Genomic DNA, 21,634 nt, shown 5'->3' on the forward strand with positions numbered 1-21,634 from the left:
ACACTGAACCGACAAAGAGCATGTGTGAGTGGGCTGCTTAAATACCCTCCGGGCTCCTCCCATAAACTCAGGTCACCATACTGGCCTTCTTATTTATGGTCGTTACCCTCTGACCGAGAGAGATGTGGATCACATAAACACGCGACAAGACTTACAACATAAATAGACCTGAAGTGTGCCTTGGTGGTCTGGTCAGTATGCCAAGAAAAGGGGGCAAAAGACTCAGATAGGGAAATAGTTTATATTGATTTCTTGTATTTATTGAGCCAGCTTGGTAAAGGCTTGTGTCATTCCTTCATGAGGATTTGGGATGTATGTGGCAAAACAAGGAGACTTCCATCAGCCTGGTATTTTGATTACGTAGTCTGGTACTCCCTGTTGGGAGGCAACTGAGGCTGCTCCAATTCGGAAAGAATGTCCAGAGAACTGACTGGGGTTTGAAGCCCAAGTTACTTAGGAGGATTCTGACATGCTTGACACACTGGCTGACACTCAGGGAGCTGGTTTAGAAAGGGTAGCAACGAGCTACCATCAGATTGGCTGGGTAGATGGAGCAGTAGTGGGTCGAGCACCATCACTGGGCGTCAGGCGTTGTCAGTCTGAAACAGGTTGATGTCAACCCCAGGGGCTGGTTTGTTGCGTTTGCAGACTGTGAGAGTGTAGTGGTTCGAAAGCAAGTCAGGTGGCGTCGGAGCAGTGTGTGACTGCCGGAGCCGCTGACTAAATTCACTAGGTTGTAGGGAACCGTAGAAGGCCTGGTAGATGGCTGTTGGGTGACTAGACTGGGCAAAGCCCTAAACAGGGAACGAGTAAGGATTTTAGACATGTCCCTAAAGAGGGGACTCTTGAAAGGTAGGCGCTTGCCACTGACTACAGGTTGGTGCTTCTGTATGCCCTGTAGGAGGGACTTGACTGCATGGGCTCGAGAATACTGACGGTTTACTGGGGTCCTGCAGGGACAGGAAATGCTGGATGCCATCTAGATATGGCGTGATAGTATTGAGAAATGGTCAGCTGCATGTGGCAATACGATATGAAGGCTAGGATGTGTCCAACGTTGCCTATTGCTGCTCCGGGGCAAGGGGCCAAAAATTTTCGATTAGTGTTCCAAGCAGTGCGATAGGCCTTCAGTGTGTTGCGTGCCAAGGAGTGGTTAATAAGTTGGATTGCGTTGGCGAGATGCGACTTCAGTCCATCGTCAGCAAAGTCCATGGTGGGACAGGGATAGTTGTTGGGTCGGCTCCAGGCTCTTGCTGGAAAAAACATCCATTCCAAGGTTGGAATAGGAAAGCGCATCAGCTGCTTTTTGCATTTGCCTGGAAAAGGTCTACATAAGATATTAACTGGTGACGGAGTGACAGCTGCGCGAGCCTGCGCAGGAAGTGATGGGGAGTGACTTAGATCTATCTTAATTGATGATGTCGGCTGTGGCCTGATTGTCTGTGGTGAAGAACAGTGTCTGTCCTGTTCAAGTGTGGTCCCAGACCTGGGCAGCTGCCACGATGGGGTGCAGCACGAGGCGTGATGAAGACTGGGTGAAGCAAAAATTTAAGAGAATTTCTGGGGGCCAAGTTTTGGAGAACCAGTGGCGGCCTAAAAATGGCTGCAAAAGCCTTTGGTGGCTCGGCTGACACTGCCGGGATGAAGATTGAAATGATGTTCTATCAGGTGGGGAAGTTGTCCCACATAGCTAAGTCTGCTACTGATACTTGGTCTAGTTTGAGAACTTGGACTGGATCTTGCATTGGTGTGAGAAAATCAAGACAATACACAGGTTCTCAACAAGACGATATACATGCACTCGCAGGCCAACGTGCACTCGCAGGCCAACGTGCACTCGCTGGTGCTGGATGAAAACCTGAACTAACCGCAGGGAAAAAACTGAGAAAAGATGAGTGGCCCGCGTGCCACTGAAGATAAATGGCCAACTGGGTGCCACTGTGTGTTTGTGTGGCTGATTGTTTGTCACTGAGGTGTGTTTGCAAGTTTAGTTTGTATTCGGGTTTGCACGTAGGTGCGTGCCGCTAAGTGTTTTATACTACTGCAGACAATATTGTGCGGTTGCAAGGGTGTCAGTGAGTGTCAGGTTGCTGGGACGATATTGTGTGGTGGCAGGGGCCTTGAGTATGAAGGTTTGATGGTATTGGTGGTTGCAAGGGTCTGTCTGGTTTGCTGAGACGATATTGCGTGGTTGCAAAGGTCTCGATGATTATGAGGTTTGTTTTGAGATGGCATGGTGTGGTTGCACAGGTCTCAACAAGTGAGGGGTTGCTGAGACGATGTTGCGTTTTGCAATGGTCTCAAATGCGTGTCGGCCGCTGAGACAACTTTGTATGGCTGCAAGGGTCTAAATGGGTGTCAGGTTGCTGAGACGATATTGCATTTGCAATGGTCTCAAATGAGTGTCAGGTTGCTAAGATGACTTTGTATGGCTGCAAAGGTCTGAACGGGTGTCAGGTTGCTGAGATGAGATTGTGTGGTTGCACAGGTCTAGAAGGGTGTGAGGTAGCTGAGATGATATTACATTTAGCAAGGGTCTCAAATGAGTGTGAAGTTGCTGAGACAATATTCCCCTTTATTTTAATTTTTTTTATGAAAACGACTGTGAATGAAACGCTGGTAAACATGAGTTACCGCATCTGGCAGTGTTTACAAGCTGTTACAGGCATTGGTGTTTAGAATGCGTTTCGAATGCCTCTGAACATCCGTCTGAACCCATTTTTTTTTTTTACCAACAGCAGTGTACATGAGGCCAAAGATGATTTGTCTGGCTGCAAGGGTCTCAATGAATGCCAGGTTGCTGGGGCGAGACTGTATGGTCACAAAGGTCTTTGACGAGTGGGAGGTTGCTCAAGACAGTATTGCGTGGTTGCAAGGGTCTCGATGAGTGTGGCGCTGCTGAGACGGTATTGTGTTTGCAAGGGACTCAACAATGATGTGAGGCTGCTGAGACGTTATTGCGTGGTTGCAAGAGTCTTGATGAGTGTGGGGCTGCTGAGACGGTATTGTGTTTGCAAGGGTCTGAACTATGGTGTGAGGCTGCTGAGACGGTATTCCGTGGTTGCAAGGGCCTTGATGAGTGTGGGGCTGCTGAGACGGTATTGCGTTTGCAAGGGTCTGAACTATGGTGTAAGGCTGCTGAGACGGTATTGCGTGGTTCCAAGGGTCTTGATGAGTGTGGGGCTGCTGAGACGGTATTGCGTTTGCGAGGGTCTCAACAATGGTGTGAGGCTGCTGAGATGGTATTGCGTGGTTGCAAGGGACTTGATGAGTGTAGGGCTGCTGAGATGGTATTGCGTTTGCATGGGTCTCAACAATGGTGTGAGGCTACTGAGACGGTATTGTGTGGTTGCAAGAGTCTTGATGAGTGTAGGGCTGCTGAGACGGTATTGCGTTTGCAAGGATCTCAACAATGGTGTGAGGCTGCTGAGACAATTTTGCATTGTTGCAATGGTCTCAACAGGTGTCAGGTTGCTGGGCCGAGATTGTGTGGTGACAATTTTTTTTTTTTCTGCTTTTTTTTTGCATATTTTTTTTTTTTTTGCGTTTTGTAAGGGTCATGTGTTGCAAGGGTCTTAACAAGGGTGTCAGGCTGCTGAGACAATTTTGTGTGCTTGCAAGAGTCTCCATGAGTGTGGGGCTGCTGACACAGTATTGCGTTTGCAAGGGTCTCAACAAGGGTGTCAGGCTGCGGAGACAAATGTTGCGTGCTTGCAAGAGTCTCCATGAGTGTGGGGCTGCTGAGACGGTATTGCGTTTGCAAGGGTGTCAGGCTGCTGAGACAATTTTCTGTGCTTGCAAGAGTCTCCATGAGTGTGGGGCTGCTGAGACGGTATTGCGTTTGCAAGGGTCTCAACAAGGGTGTCAGGCTGCGAAGACGAATTTTGCGTCGTTGCAACGGTCTCAACAGGTGTCAGGTTGTGGGGCTGAGATTGTGTGGTGGCCTTTTTTTTTTTTTTTTTGCACTTTTATATTTCTTTTTTTCTTTTTTTTGCATTTATTTTTTTTTGCGTATTTTTTTTTTTTTTTTGTTTTTTTGTTTTTGTTTTGTAAGGGTCATGTGTTGCAAGGGTCTTAACAAGGGTGTCAGGCTGCTGAGACGATTTAGTGTGGTTGCAAGAGTCTCGATGAGTGTGGGGCTGCTAAGACGGTATTGCGTTTGCAAGGGTCTTAACAAGGGTGTCAGGCTGTGGAGACGAATTTTGCATCGTTGCAACGGTCTCAACAGGTGTCAGGTTGCTGGGCTGAGATTACGTGGTGGCAATAGTTTTTTTTTTTTTGCGTTTTATATATTTTTTTCCTTTTTGCGTTTTTTTTTTTTTTTTTGCATTCTGTAAGGGTCATGTGTTGCAAGGGTCTCAGCAAGGGTATCAGACTGCTGAGATGATTTGCATGGTTGCAAGGTCTCAATCAATAAGAATTGGGTTACTGAGAAAGGATAGAAACACCTGGTTTGTTTGTACCTTAAGCAAGCAGTATAAGGTAGAAGGACAACGCCTGTTTGAATCGTAGGTTCCATAGGGGCCACTAATGAACGATATGGGAGACAATGAATGGTAGCAAATTGATAGAACATAAAGAATGTAATAACAAATCTTACTTGCGACAGTGGGCCATGCGAGTGAGTTTGCGGCGGACTGTGGCTGGAGTGAAACATGTCGGGAACGTGTAGCGTGATGCCGGGTGTAGAAAATAGAACATGAGAAGTGCGTATCAATGCTTTGTAAGCTCCACTGCGGGAACCAAACATATGGTACGGGTGACACCATGAGTGGCCACAAATTTGACATGACAAACAAGCTAACGAATCCTACCTGGGACAGTGAATGTGCGACTGGGTTTGCTTTGGACTGAAGTGGATGTGCAACACATCCCAAGAGTGTGGTGTGGCGCCATGCATGACGCACAGGCAATAACTTTGGTAAATAAATGAGAGAGAAGAGCCGTGTACAAGCAATTCGTAAGTTCCGCTGCGGGAACTAAAACACACGACATGGGGGAAACAATGAATGACAACGGTAGAAAGTATGCAATGTATCTGATACAAAACGGTTGTAAAATGCATGAAATGAATCCGATACGAATTGATAGTAAGGAGTATTGAACGAATCTGATACGAATTGGTTGTAGAGTGTATGCTACCCCTTGCTTTGAAACCGAACACCTACCAACCACCCATCCCCCCAGGCTAATCAAGTGCAGAGAAGGCACCATGTGAGTCCAATTACCACCTCAATCTGCCAAAGAACCCATACAAACACATGTCAATCTCCAAATGGATTTACAAATGAATCGTATGTTTGGCAGAAGGAAGTTGCAAATGTACTACGCCTGAGCCAAATGATGTTGGAACATAAGCAAAAATAACTCAGGCAGATTTTTTCCCAAATGGGATGCAGGATAGGAAGCATAACGAATTGTAAGATTGCACAAGATACGAAAAGGTTTGAATCCTACCTGCGACAGTAAGCGGGAACCGCCGGCAAAGACCATGAAGGGAGAAGCCGCAAAGCGCTTGCGATGTCGAAATGCGATTGAATGCGCAGACTCACGGACATGAGGTGAGCTGGAAAGAGTCGGCCCAGTGACGTGTAGTACTGCACACTGAACCGACAAAGAGCATGTGTGAGTGGGCTGCTTAAATACCCTCCGGGCTCCTCCCATAAACTCAGGCCACCATACTGGCCTTCTTATATATATATATATATATATATATATATATATATATAGATATAGATATAGATATAGATATAGATATACAGTATCTATATATATATATATATATAGATATATATAATATTTATTTTTGAATGTCGTTTTTTGTTTTCTTAGATGAAGTAGTCTATGGCCCAGATTCTCATAGGACTTACGACGGCGCAGCGCCATGTACGCCGTCGTAAGTCCTATCTGAGCCGTCGTATCTATGCGACTGATTCTTAGAATCAGTTACGCATAGATATCCATTAGATCTGACAGGCGTAAGTCTCTTACGCCGTCGGATCTAAACTGCAATTTTTTTTTTGCCCGCTAGGTGGCGCTTCCGTCGAATTCCGCGTTGAGTATGCAAATTAGATAGATACGCGAATTCCCGAACGTATGCGCGGCCGATGCAGTAAAGTTACGATGTTTACGCTAGGCTTTTCCCGGTGTAAAGTTGCCCCTGCTATATGAGGCGCAGCCAATGTTGGCCGTCGTTCCCGCGTCAAAATTTTAAAAAGTTACGTCGTTTGCGTAAGTCGTCCGTGAATGGGGCTGGACATCATTTACGTTTACGTCGAAACCAATGACGTCCTTGCGACGTCATTTGGAGCAATGCACACTGGGATATTTTACAGACGGCGCATGCGCAGTTCGTTCTGGCGGGGACGCGCTTCATTTAAATGATACACGCCCCCTACCCGCCGAATTTGAATTCCGCTGGGTGATTTACGCTACGCCGCCGCAACTTACGGAGAAAGTGCTTTGAGAATACAGCACTTGCCCGTGTAAGTTGCGGAGGCGTAACGTAAATTAGATACGTTACGCCTGCACAATTTTGCGCGGCTGTACGTGAATCTGCCACTCTTTCTATATGTCAGGTTTATTTCTCCGTTAATCTTATTTTAATCCTAGATACAACAAATCTTTCTTTGTTAGCACTTCAGTCACAAAAAAATGCACTTACAATGACTGCAAACAGTCATGAATTATATTATGTTGTGGTTTCTATTTGCTGAACAGTGGAACAATGGGAATCAGTGTTCCATGTTATCTAGTATTATTACATAGCTCTGCTTTCAGCGATTGAAACAGCATCTTGGAATAATAGAAAGAGTTGTAACGTATGAAACATAGCAGACTAAGGTACTGTACGTGTCAACTAGTACAATTCACACGTTTAGATATTCCACAGACACAGGAAAAAAAACCTGATACAAACTGCTACAGTAATTAGTAACATGAGTGACACTAATAAGTATGGTGATATCATGGTAATAATACATTCCATCTGCTGGTCTCTCCTCCTATATTCCATGTACATTATTATACACTGTTCTGGCACTGTGAATTTTGTCTGTATTCAGCACGGATCCATAAAACAATGATTATCAGAGCCAGAGAAGACAATTGTAAGTCCCATTACATACTACTGGAATTGATAGCAGCCAATATATCATCAGCTTATATGTTTATAGAACAGGTTAGGAAATAAAGAACATAATTGGTTAGAGAGAAGCTACAGTCTCCTAGCCGAAATTGAAATAAAAACATAATCAGGATTTTTTTGCAGCGCTTCATATAGGTTGGCTATTGTCTTACATGTAAATGTGTTTATTATTTGCCACATCTGTAGATTATTGTCTTGCAAAGAAATGCTGTCAGACAACATTGCATCGGTAGGCACCTGAAGACGTTGTTCTGTTGAGAAGTTCCCGGCTATCGAATAGTGGCCGGGTGGAACTGCACATGCGCCGCACGGAGCCGCATAACAGCTGAGTTTACGATCAGCTGTTGTCTGGCATGGCTGAGGCACGTTCATGTAGGTGAGGAGGGGATATTTACAAGAAGGGGTCAGACTTTTCAATGATGGACAGTGCTGGGGTGCGGAATTTTTATCAATGGCCAAAGAAATCTGCAAAAGAAATCTAGTCTCTTCATTCATTATCTATTCTCTCATTGTGGAGTTTTATGATAGTTTTTTTATCTATTACCTGCTTGCCGACCGCCCACCGTCGTTTTACGGCAGCAAGTCGGCTCCCCTGCACGAGAGCACGTAATATAACGTTGGCTCTCGCACAGGCCACTAGGGGCGCGCGCGCCTCCGCGCGCCCCCGACTCCCGTGTGCGTGCCTGGCGGGCACGATCGCTGCCGGACACATGCGATCGCTCGTTACAGAGCGGGGATCGGGAGCTGTGTGTGTAAACACACAGCTCCCGGTCCTGTCAGGGGGAGAAATGCTGATCTTCTGTTCATACAATGTATGAACAGAAGATCAGTAATTTCCCCTAGTGAGGCCACCCCCCCTACAGTTAGAACACACCCAGGGACATACTTAACCCCTTACCCACCCCATTTTTATAGTAATCCAATGCATTTTTATAGCACTGATCGCTATAAAAATGCCAATAATCCCAAAAATGTGTCAAAAATGTCCTCCATAATGTCGCAGTACCGAAAAAAAAACGCTGATCGCCGCCATTACTAGTAAAAAAAAAAATATTAATAAAAATGCCATAAAAATACCCCCTATTTTGTAAACGCTATAACTTTTGCGCAAACCAATCAATAAACGCTTATTGCGATTTTTTTTTACGAAAAATATGTAGAAGAATACGTATCGGCCTAAACTAAGGAAAACATTATTTTTTTATATATTTTTGGGGGATATTTATTATAGCAAAAAGTAAAAAATTGTAATTTTTTTCAAAATTGTCGCTCTATTTTTGTTTATAGCGCAAAAACTAAAAACCGCAGAGGTGATCAAATACCACCAAAATAAATATCTATTTGTGGGGAAAAAAGGACGCCAATTTTGTTTGGGAGCCACGTCGCACGACCGCGCAATTGTCAGTTAAAGCGACGCAGTGCCGAATCGCAAAAAGTGCTCTGGTCTTTGGGCAGCAATATGGTCCGGGGGTTAAGTGGTTAATAAACTATATTTTTCTATTTCTCATACATTGTATTCTGTGTCACTCATTTGGTGCTCTGGCTCTCTTCGGTCTCGATAAGGATACCCTGGTTTTTGTTTATATATTGCCATGGCGGACTGAATGAATTATTAAAAATTAAATAAAAAAGGGAATATCCATACATGAAAGAAGAAGGCATTAGTATTAACATGGGACATGCTTATTAAAGAGGTTGAAGATCCACTTTATTATATGTAATGCTGTACATCCTTTAAATCAATATTGTAAGCCCCATAATTTGTTATTTATAGGTTAGTCATAATTGATGAGAATAAAACAAACCTGCAGGTTTTCCAGATAATTTTCAGATCTCCCTGAGACCCTCGTAAAAAAGCAACCAAAACTGACATACGTAGTTGCACTGTGGCCCACCTCATCTCTCCATCGTATTAAACACAAAGGGGCAGATCCTCAAAGAAATTACGTCATTTCAAATTTTGCGCGTTGTATCTTTGTTTTGGTATCCCCAAAACAAGATACGACGGCATCTGTGTTAGATCCGACAGGCGTACGTCTTCGTACGCTGTCGGATCTTAGATGCAATTTTTCGGCGTCCGCTAGGTGGCGTTCACGTCGTAATCCGCGTCGAGTATGCAAATTAGCTATTTCCGACGATCCACGAACATACGAGCGGCCGTCAAATTTTTTTACGCTGTTTCCTTTCGGCTTTTTCCGGGGTATATTTAAAGCTGCTATCTGGTGGCGTACTCAAGGTTAAGTATGGCCGTCGTTCCCGCATCTAATTTTGAAAATTTTATGTCGTTTGCGTAAGTCGTCCGTGAATGGGGCTGGACGCCATTTACGTACACGTTAAAAACAATGACGTCCTTGCGACGTCATTTAGCGCAATGCACGGCGGGAAATTTTAGGGACGGCGTATGCGCAGTTTGTTCGGCGCGGGGACGTGCTTCATTTAAATGAAACACGCCCCCTACCCGCCCAATTTGAAATCCGCCGCGAGAGATACACTACGCCGCCGTAACTTACGGCGCAAATTCATTGAGGATTCAAACCAAAGCCAGGTAAGTTACAGCGGCGTAGCGTATCTCACATCTGCGCCGGGCGCAGCGGAGGTACGTGGATCTACCCCAAAATGTAATATATAAGCTCACTAGCCAATAGGAAAAGCAAATGGGCTAGAGAATTGATTGTTATTTGCACAATAAAGTGGTTGCAAACCTAAGTTCCATAAAATAATACTTCTTTCCACCATATAACACATAATACAAGTTAAATTGCAGTGTATGTCCCTTTTAAAAATAATTTTTTAGCCTCTGTTATCCCTTTGAAAATGGCTGGTCCATGGGTATGTCACATAACTGTAGCTTGAGAGGCGAAACACCCAACGTTGGAGGTAATTTATTCTTCCAAAGCAAATACACCTTTGCACACTGGTACTGACTAGTACTCCAATGTTTCTTTTGTCCCTCAGTTTCACTCCCTTATTCAGCTAATGTGAACCCAATTCTGACAGAGAGGGGCAGGGAGGGGAAGTGCACTGCTGGCGCCCAACATTTTCCCTATCAACCAATTACATCATTGGTTGCTAGGACACCGGGCGCTAGAAAGTTGTAATGATGCACTATGAAAACTTGTGGGTTTTTGTAACTAAAAGGCGGGCTTGATCCACCCACTGGCTTGTATACAACTTTTGAGGAATTGTATGTATTTTGCCAAGGCAACCCTAAAGAAACCTTAAGGTTGCCCAGCGCGCCTGGGCATCATGGTTGAAAAGAGCTGGCTTAGACAATAATAGGGCTATTATTTTATGAAACATTTGACATGGGACGTGCCCCCATTTACACAGGCTTGAAAAGGGGAGGGGTGTCACCCTTATTTTCTAATGTCAGCTTTACTCTAATCAGTAGAGCAGGGAGGATTGCAGATGACAGGCTGTTCCTCAATAAATATCATAGTGACTGAGTGAGTAATACACCATTTTATTATTTTTATTATGTGGGTTAAATGACACTAGAATTTTGAGTTTGTTAGGGATGCCAGTGAGCTCTGGAAGTAATCTATATACATCTGGCACCTGGGGGTGGATATTAAACAAGGAAGTGGATAGCCTATTTAGCAGCCATCTCAATGGCTCAAATACTGGGTATTCTTATAACTTCAGACAACATTGTCACATTATTTATTAGAAGTGGCGCAACAGGAACCCTTTCTCTTTCGGCTGCGTACTCTAACTGAAGGACCAGGAACGTTCCCCTTGTTTCCTCAACACCCTAAAGGGGAATGCCTGAAAATTCCCAGGGATGGGGGACCCCAAACACAGACTACATGGAAACTTCACAGTCTCCTCACAGTTATGGTAGGTTGTGTCTCTAGGGAACTGCTAGGGTTACTGCTAAACTGCACCTTACCAGGCTTCCTCTCTCTCGAAAATCTGCCAATTACAGAGAGGGCAGGGCTGCACAAGAAACCTCCTAAGGGAGATAACAACACCCCCATTAAAGACTCCCTAACATATACAGTACAGACCAAAAGTTTGGACACACCTTCTCAATCAAAGAGTTTTCTTTATTTTCATGACTATGAAAATTGTAGATTCACACTGAAGGCATCAAAACTATGAATTAACACATGTGGAATTATACATAACAAAAAAGTGTGAAACAACTGAAAATATATTTCATATTCTAGGTTCTTCAAAGTAGCCACCTTTTGCAGCAGACACATCTCTAGAACTGATAAGAGGAGACTGTGTGAATCAGGCCTTCATGGTAGAATATCTGCTAGGAAACCACTGCTAAAGAAAGGCAACAAGCAGAAGAGACTTGTTTGGGCTAAAGAACACAAGGAATGGACATTAGACCAGTGGAAATCTGTGCTTTGGTCTGATGAGTCCAAACTTGAGATCTTTGGTTCCAACCCCCGTGTCTTTGTGCGACGCAGAAAAGGTGAACGGATGGACTCTACATGCCTGGTTCCCACCGTGAAGCATGGAGGAGGAGGAGGTGTGATGGTGTGGGGGTGCTTTGCTGGTGACACTGTTGGGAATTTATTCAAAATTGAAGGCATACTGAACCAGCATGGCTGCCACAGCATCTTGCAGCGGCATGCTATTCCATCTGGTTTGCGTTTAGTTGGACCATCATTTATTTTTCAACAGGACGATGACCCCAAACACACCTCCAGGCTGTGTAAGGGCTATTTGACCAAGAAGGAGAGTGATGGGGTGCTGCGCCAGGTGACTACCTCTTGAAGCTCATCAAGAGAATGCCAAGAGTGTGCCAAGCAGTAATCAAAGCAAAAGGTGGCTACTTTGAAGAACCCAGAATATGAAATATATTTTATTTATTTTTATATTTAGTTTTGATGCCTTCAGTGTGAATCTACAATTTTCATAGTCATGAAAATAAAGAAAACTCTTTGAATGAGAAGGTGTGTCCAAACATTTGGTCTGTACTGTATATATATAATCTGTTGGAAATGCATGGAACATTGCATGTATTAATGTATATATTAAAAATCCAAAAATGTATTACCCTACTAAATTCAAAAACAGTTCAATTGTCAGGGTTAAACATGGATGGAAGAAAATCTCTTGAGACTATAAGGCCTACCACTACCATCATAAATAATGACTAAATTATTGATAAAATGATCACATTAACCTGAATAATTTATGCACTAACAATTCCCAGATTTGTGGAAAATGTACAGGTCCAGGAATATGGTCCAAAAATTATTTTCAGTTTGCACTTTTTTTTTTGAACTCTGAATAATAGTAAGGATTTTGTAGTTTCCTCATTTCATGTTTAGAAATAACTTAATGCATATAACATATAATATTTAATGGCAGTCAGGGTATCTCCCTTGAATCTTGAAAGAAAAATGAAAAAAATTCTAACGAAGAATGAAATAAAATAGTCACAGTTCAAATGTTTAAACTAACCACAAGTTCATTGGGTTAATATAGCAATTATTTCTTTAGCAAAAATGTTAAAATGCAACTATACTGTTTTCTTATATTCATCATGCACATACCAAGAGCTATTTTTTAAAAACAGTTTATCCATAACTTACATTTTCACATTCTTCTGTACCATATTGCTATCACTGTACAGTACATATAATACACACAGTAGATTCATAGGTTCTCCCTCTAGTGGCTATTTGCATTTAATTGCAATCCCTCCCTGGACAACACCACTACAGAGACAAACATTTCTTGCCACCCAGTGAGCACGTTACTTTTACTTTACTCACACCTGACTGATAGATTTTCATTGAGCAAAATAAACAGAAAGGTATATCATATGTGCAGAACTATAAAACATCATGCAGACCCTGCATGTGCAGTTGACAAATATGGCTGCCGCCATGTACATCACGACATACACATCAAAAATAAAAACATTTTAAAGAATTAAAGGGGTTGTAAAGGTTTGTTTTTATTTTCTAAATAGGTTCCTTTAAGCTAGTGCATTGTTGGTTCACTTACCTTTTCCTTCGATTTCCCTTCTAAATGTTTTTTTTCTTTGTCTGAATTTCTCACTTCCTGTTTCTCCTCAGTAAGCTTGCCCCTATCATCTGGCTGGGGGTTAGTCAGCCAGAACAGCTTACTGAGTAGGAACAGGAAGTGAGAAATTCAGACAAAAAACAAAGAAAAAAAACATTTAGAAGGAAAATCGAAGGAAAAGGTAAGTGAACCAACATTGCACTAGCTTAAAGGAACCTTTTTAGAAAATAAAAAACAAACCTTTACAACCCCTTTAACCCCCTTAGCGGTATCCCCTGTTTTTCTATGCTAGGACCGGTATCCCCGAGTCACGCTCGGGGTAGATGTGCAGAGCGTGCAGCGGCGCGGCTTACCTTTCGCAGCATACACAGACAAGTTACTTACCTTGTCCCTGGATCCTGCGATGCATCCCCGCTGTGTGAGCGAGCGGGACCTCGCTCGAATCACAGTGTCCCCGTGTGCCGCCGATCTCCGTTCCCTGCGACGTTACGACGCACAGGGCGGAGAACGACGACAAATTCAAAAAAGCAAACAAACACATTACATACAGTATACTGTAATCTTATAGATTATAGTACTGTATGTAAAAAATACACACCCCCCTTGTCCCTAGTGGTCTGCCCAGTGTCCTACATGTACTTTTATATAATAAAAACTGTTCTTTCTCCCTGCAAACTGTAGATTGTCCATAGCAACCAAAAGTGTCCCTTTATGTCAAAAATGGTTTTAGAGCAGCTAGAAAACAGCGATAATAAATTATAATCACTTGCAGAATTGTGTGATAGCGATTTGTGGGGAAATTCGTCATAAAAAAAATAAAATAATGACAGCGACAATTCTGCAACTGAGCAAATTTCAGTGATTTTGAGTTGATTACATTATTGAATAATTTTTATTATAATTATATTATTATTTGTTATAATTATTTATAATTATTTATTATATTATAATTTATAATTTTGTTTTTAAAAAAAATCATACCCGGGATGCCTACTAGACTCTGGTTTGGTCAGATTTAAGTGAGTTATTCCTAAAAATTACAGGCCTACAGTATAAAACGCCAAATTTCCTTGCAAAATAATTGTACCGCTTTTGGTACGTAATTCCAGACAGAATCATACCGCCAGGGAGGTTAATATCACATTCATAAGGTTATTGACATTATTCTGTTAACTTTCATATATATATATTTTCAGACTTATGACAATTTCTATTGAATACCTCTGCCCTTTCTTTCCCTGAAATTGTCAATGGTGACTCCTCCTTGCATTCACATAGCACGCTTAAATGCCCTGATAGTTCAATTAGAATTCTGGGATAGCGCATTTAAAAAAAATACTCCCTTACCACTCCTGACACTTCTGACTACTAACCTGTGGAAGAAATCTGAATATACTAGACTATAATCTGAATAGCCATCAACAGCTTCAGGGGATAGAAGGGAGTGCCAACAACAATGGGCCATTAAAGCCTATGGATGATGTCACCACTAAAGCCTATGGATGATGTCACCACTCCAAGCTTTAACAGCTGTAGTTGACTACTCTTTCCTCTCTCCTGTAGCTGGTCGCTGGCTGACACAAGAGAGATCACATACATGGACTGGAGCAGCATGATAATAGATAAGTAGCTCTTACTGTGAAGAAACCTTTCCGTTCCGAGGGGAGAGAGCATTTTTAAGATTAGTTAGGATTATCTCTGAACTTTATTTCAAATCCCTGCAGTTGTCACTATCCTTATTTTCTGAATAGCCCAAAATCTCAGCTTTTGAAAATACAGATAAACTATTACTTTTCTTTGAGTGCCACCTTCTCTTATAACTGCCACCTTGAGTATGAACACTGGAGAATAACAAGGTAGTTGTAGCACAGAAGGTTTTTCACCTTAATGCAAAGAACGCATTAAAGCGGGATTCCACCCGCAATTATTATTTTTTTTAAAGTCAGCAGCTACTAACAGTGTAGCTGCTGACATTTACTAAGGACACTTACCTTGTCCTACGTGCCCGCGCTGATGGCCCCCCCCGATGCCGATCCCACGATCGATGCAGGTCCCGCGCCGCCATTCACACTAGGGGAAACAGGCAGTGAAGCCTTACGGCTTCACTGCCCATTTCCTACTACGCCTGTGTGAGTCTCGTGCCGGCTTGTGAATGGGCGGCTGCTCTCTGAGAACACACACAGTTCCCAGAAAGCAGCGCGCCCCATTCACTAGGAGAAGAAGAAGAAGAAAACATTCCGCGGTGCCGAAGAGGCAGATTACGGACTTCCGCATAGCAACAGGTATTTCGGGTGAGTATAATTTTTTTTTTTTTTTCACTTTTATTTTATTTTATTTTTTTAATACTTTTGGCCAAATGTTGTTTTCCTGGGTGGAACTCCGCTTTAAGGTGAAAAACCATAAGGTTTTAAAACCATTTAAAGGTGAAAAACATTTAGGGGTAGATTCATAAAGAGTTACGATGGGCGTATCAGTAGATACGCCGTCGTAAGTCCGAATCCCCGCCGTCGTATATTTAAGCGTATTCTCAAACTGAGATACGCTTAAATATTGCTAAGATACGACCGGCGTAAGTCTCCTACGCCGTCGTATCTTAATTTTTATCTTAAAATTTAAGCCTCATAAAGCAGGTGTAAGTCATGTTAAGGTATGGACCAGGGAACAGCCGTCGTATTTTACGTCGTTTACGTAGTAGTACATGAATAGGGCTGGGCCTAGGTTACGTTCACGTCGTAGGCAGTGATTAGACGTATCTTAGGGAGTATTTCCGACATGATTCTGAGCATGCGCACTGGAATGCATCCACGGGACGGCGAATGCGCCATTCGTTTGGCCCATCATTTGCATGGGGTCACGGTTCATTTAAATGGATCACGCCCACTTCCACCTACTTTGAATTAGGCCGGCTTACGCCTACGATTTTACGTTACGCAAGCGCAACGTTGGGAGCAAGTGCTTTGTGAATACTGTGCTTACCTCTCTGTGTTACGTTGGCGTAGCGCATATGAGATGCGCTACGCCGGCAGAAATATGCGCCGCTGTCTGTGAATCCGGCCCTAAACCTTTATTTTAAATAGAGTAGGTTACTTTCTCCCATTAGGGATATTTTCCCTCACTTCCTATAAAAGAACATTATTTTTTCCCCGGTTTAGGCCGATGTGTATTCTACTACATATTTTTGGTAAAAAAAAAAAAATCACAGTAAGCGTAAATTGATTGGTTTGCGCAAAAGTTATAGCGTGTACAAAATATGGGACTGTTTTATTGCATTTTTTTTAATATTTTTTTTTATTAGAAATGGCGTCAATCTGCGATTTTTATCGTGACTGCGTCATTATGGCGGACACATCAGACACTTTTGACGCTATTTTGGGACGATTGTCATTTATACAGCAATAAGTGCTATTAAAATGCACTGATGACACTGGCAGGGAAGGGGTTAACCACTAGGGGGCGAGGAAGGGGTTAAGTGTGTCCTAGGGAGTGATTCTAACTGTGGGGGGGCTGGGCTACATGTGACATGACACTGATCACTGCTCCCGATCACAGGGAGCAGTAGATCAGTGTCCTGTCACTAGGCAGAACAGGGAAATGCCTTGTTTACACAGGCATTCCCCTGTTCTGCAGCTCTGTGACACGCTTGTGGGACACCGACGTGCGCCCGCACTGTGGGATTTTCAAAGCAACGTACCTGTACGTTGCTTTGCGCACAGGAGCCATTCTGACATTGTATATATACTGGCGGCGGTCCGCAAGTGGATAAGAGGACAAAGTCAGGAGAAATCTCCTCCCTTTAGATTGTAAGCCCCACATGCAGGGCTCTCCTTTTACTTCTGTATTGAACTGTGTTGTAATTCTACTGTCCCCCTTTATATTGTAAAGCGCTTGCTCACCATGCTGGTGCTATATAAATCCTGTATAATAATAATAATGGCCCTAGGTTTCAGTAAAAATATGGCAGGGGTTCACAGCCTTCCCCAAGCTGTCCAAAATGTGAAAAAATGTATAATAATAATAATAAAAATGTAAAAGTTTTTGACTTAATGCAGATTTATTTTTGTTGCTGAAAAAACAACTACGTGGTGATGCGAAGAGTGAATTAAAATTTAACAAGCAATGGGATTTCAGTTAGCCGCCAACAGACCATTAAGAAGATAAATCCCGATTGTTTTCCACTTTTTGCCTTATGCAAAGGTCTATTGATTCGCAGTATTGGGTTTGGAATAGGTTCTGTAGACCCAAGGCAGCATATTGCGGTCCAGGTAGTGCAGGTTAGCCAGTGTCTGACCGGCCGGCTGCTAAACTGTATCCTGCAGGCCAATAACAACATTCAATCTGTCCGAGAAGATGGTACTGTACTTTATTCCAGGTACAGCACATTTGCTTTACTACAAAGTATACAGATTGTAATTATTATGAAAATTAAAATTTTTACTAATATAATAATAGCGATAATAAACTAATAAAAAAAAAAAAAGATATTCTTACTAATTACATGTTATTCTTCAGAACTAGGAAATGCTGGAAGCAACTATGCTCATGAATATTCACCATTCAGCTCCATTTTACAGTAAAACAAACATTTGCATTGGTTTCTATGTTGGTTTACTTATAATGTTATAAAGGACAACTTATTACTTCTAAACTTTACAATGTTCCATTTCAGCAGAAGAGTGCAAAAAAAAATAAACAACTAACAGCCAACATAATAGTATAAATCACATAAACAAATATCATAATATCTAAAAAAAAAAACAACTAACAGCCAACATAATAGTATAAATCACACAAACAAATATCATAATATCTAAAAAAAACAAAAAACAGCTCACATAAAAGCTCTGATAGTATAAGTGCATCAAGTATCAGATAACCGAAATGTGAGTTAAAAGACAGAAAGTCAATATATAGACTCTCCGTCACATTACAGCTGTCATTCTCGTCATGCCAGAACTCCACAGCATCCATCCTTACAGATAAATCTCTAAACAAGATCCTAGCATTGGAAACTCAGGACATGCATCTGCACACTGATCTATACAGATGTTACATAATGGAGATATATCAGCACTATATACAGTACATTAAAAAAATAATGGTTATAAAAAAAAAAAAAAATACATATTACGTCTATGTGCATGCTAATACGAAGAAATGACACAGCTGTATCCATCCAAAATAATCCTGTGGCTGCTGTGACAGTTTGCTAAGGCATACTCTACCATTATGATGAGAGTTCTCGGTCTGCTTATTTCATCCACATCATCCTGTAGCACAATCTCATGTGACAGATCCTCCTGTCGTCTGGTGCAAATATGGGGACAGCTCCTCTGTACCACAGAGCGAAAGGCTTGGAGCAGAACAATGCTGGCAGCACAGCCCATATCTGCATCCTGAAGCCCACAAAATAACTTCTATGTTGATGCTATGTTTGTACAACAGTGGCTCCTTGTCCCTGAAAGCAGCCTACACTGCAGCTGTAGCCAGACAAGCTCTCCAATCAGTTCCTGCTGCCCTGATCATCTGATCACAACTAAAGAGCTTGGATGCAGCTAGAGGAAAAGACTTCATCTACTGTAACTGAACACTTGTACAGACATTAGGGCATGAAACATCTCCAAATCATTCTGGAATGAAAACTAAGGTTTCCTGTCTTCTCATTTCCACTGAGCAAGGAAAAGCTGCATTTTCATGCTGCTTCCATTAAAATCCAAATCAATGAATAAAAGAATAAATAGTCACATCTTCCAAACTGTAACAACGCACAGCAAATATTTATTCTGTTCATTTGGCACTCTTGAAGCATAGTACAATTTTAGATGTGTGTGTCCTACAAGTGTCATAATATATTACTAAATCTTCATGTCTTTCACATCTTCAAGGAGAGTTCAAGTCAAAAATAATTACAATCAAAAGAAAGCTAACTTTGATTCCACGCTACTTTTTATTATACGTTTTTTTTTTTTTTTTTTGCATGAAATGCACAGATTTGACTAATCAAAGGGCTAGATTCAGCAAGAATTTACACCGGCGTATCTATAGATACGCCACGTAAATTCAAAGCTGCGCCGGCGTATCTTCTTTCTGTATTCAGAAAGCAAGATACGCCGAAATTAGGCTAAGATCCGACTGGCGTAAGTCTCTTACGCCGTCGTATCTTAGGGTGCATATTTACGCTGGCCGCTAGGTGGCGCCGCCGTCGATTTTAGCGTAGAATATGCAAATTAGCTGGATACACCGATTCAGAAACGTACGTGCGCCCGGCGAATTTTTTTTATGTCGTTTGCGTAAGGCTTTTGCCGGCGTAACGTTACTCCTGCTATATGAGGCATAGCCAATGTTAAAGCGGAGTTCCACCTAAAAATGGAACTTCCGCTTAACCCACTCCTCGCCCCCTTACATGCCACATTTGGCATGTCATTTTTTTTGGGGGGGGGAGTGGGGGCTTCAGGAGAAGGGGACTTCCTGTCCCACTTCCTCCTTCCGCCGAGGGGCTGGAAAGGCGATTAGCTTAATCGCCTTTTCACAGCCCCTCCCTGTAGGCGAGCGCCTGTCCAATGGGACGGCACCGCGGCGCTCGCGCATGCGCAGTGCCGCTCGCGCATGCACAGTGGGTGCCCGGCCGTGAAGCCGAAAGCTGTCACTGCCGGGTGCCCACACTGAGAATGAAGACGCCGGCCGGCGAGGAGCGGAGCCCCGGCCGGCGCGTCGCTGGAGCCGTGGAGCAGGTAAGTGTCTGTTTATTAAAAGCCAGCAGCTACACTTTTTGTAGTTACTGACTTTTAATAAACTTAAAAAATGGGTGGAAAACCCCTTTAAGTATGGACGTCGTTCCCGCGTCAAATTTTGAAAATTTTACATCGTTTGCGTAAGTCGTTCGCGAATAGGGCTTTGCGTAAATTACGTTCACGTCGAAAGCATTGACTATTTGCGACGTGATAAGGAGCATGCGCACTGGGATACGTTCACGGCCGGCGCATGCGACGTTCGTGAGAAACGTCATTTACGTGGGATCATGTTTTATTTACATAAAACACGCACATCTCTTGACAATTTGAATTCCGCGCGCTTACGCCGGCAGATTTACGCTACGCTGCCGCAACTTACGGAGCAAGTGCTTTGTGAGTACTGCACTTGCCCGTCTAAGTTGCGGAGGTGTAGCGTAAATAGGATACGCTACGCTCGCATAAACTTACGTCCCCCTACCTGAATCTAGCCCAAAGTTTTTCTCGACGTGATTCCTCTCAAGCCTGCCTTGCATACACACGATCGTGATAAAAAATGCTCGAGCAAAGTGCGGTGACGTACAGCACGTACAACAGCACTATAAAGGGGAAGGGGGAAAGGGAGTTACCGCTCCAGGTGGGAATGCTTAGAAATCAATGACTTTTCAGGAGACCAAGGTGCCGGCAATGCATGAAGCAAGTAGTAGAGAAATTAAGCATGAGCCATGATTAAGCACTAACCGATAGCGTGAAACGCGTAGGGTGCTATCCCCATTTTTTGCTGTGTTTTGTAGCAATATGGGAAATAAAACTTAGAACCAGCTCTATTTTTTCTCGTCGTTTTTCACGTCGTCGTTTTTCTCATCGTGAAAAACGGTCATGTGTAGGCTTTAACGACGGGGAAAAAAACACGCATGCTCAGAAGCAAGTTATGAGAAGGGAAATTTGCATAATCAGCCCAAAGGGTGGTGCCATTCGAATGGAACTTCCCCTTTATAGTAAGTAGTAGAGAAATTTAATGGACAGCCGCACTCCAAAAAAAAAAACTTTGATGGTTGTCTTTATTGTAAAACAAATTAAAATTTGTTTTGCTATTTTTAATTTGTTTTACAATAAAGACAACCATCAAAGTTTTTTTTTTGGAGTGCGGCTGTCCATTAAATTTCTCTACTACTTACTATAAAGGGGAAGTTCCATTCGAATGGCACCACCCTTTGGGCTGATTATGCAAATTTCCCTTCTCATAACTTGCTTCTGAGCATGCGTGTTTTTTTCCCCGTCGTTAAAGCCTACACATGACCGTTTTTCACGACGAGAAAAATGTCGACGTGAAAAAATAGAGCAGGTTCTAAATTTGTATTGCCCATTTTTTTCGTCGACAAAAATGCTCTGGAGCCTACACACGACCGTTTTTAACGACCAATTAAAAAAATTGCACTTTTCTCGTGAAAAACGGTCGTGTGTACGCGGCATGACTTTTTATATGATTTTTAACTCTTGAATACTGTATATCCATTATGTACTTTTTCCAATAAATAATTTGTATTTATTTTTTTACTTATACTTTACTAAGTAGCCTTCTATGGTTTTGACTGTGGAAACAGGTGAACAGCGATTTATTATGGCAGCACTATGAATGTGGCAGGGGCAACTAAACTGCATTGTGTGCAATGGGTAGCTGTGTCCAGAACTGAGAAGCTAGATTTATGTTCGTAGAGATGCATTTTTTGTAGCGTTAGGCAGGTGTGTTGTCATGCTTTAACAATGG

At 42.5% G+C, this 21,634-nt stretch overlaps 1 protein-coding gene across 11 annotated transcripts in view; it reads right to left on the reverse strand.

The window, feature by feature from the left end:
* DOCK10 (dedicator of cytokinesis 10) overlaps positions 1-21,634 on the reverse strand; it is a 433,376-nt gene that overhangs the window by 347,594 nt on the left and 64,148 nt on the right. For 7 of the 11 annotated variants that reach the window (XM_040349129.1, XM_040349128.1, XM_040349125.1 and 4 more), the window contains exon 1: positions 18,364-18,675. The exons of 1 other annotated variant lie outside the window; for it this stretch is intronic. In XM_040349129.1, the coding sequence (XP_040205063.1) occupies positions 18,364-18,525 (162 nt within the window). In that variant the 5' untranslated portion in view covers positions 18,526-18,675. Of the gene's footprint in view, positions 1-18,363; positions 18,679-21,634 lie in introns of those variants that run through there. 3 more of the 11 variants (XM_040349131.1, XM_040349137.1, XM_040349126.1) reach the window with 3 other exon arrangements.

Source organism: Rana temporaria, chromosome 4, assembly GCF_905171775.1.
Source record: "Rana temporaria chromosome 4, aRanTem1.1, whole genome shotgun sequence".
Classification (NCBI taxonomy): domain Eukaryota; kingdom Metazoa; phylum Chordata; class Amphibia; order Anura; family Ranidae; genus Rana; species Rana temporaria.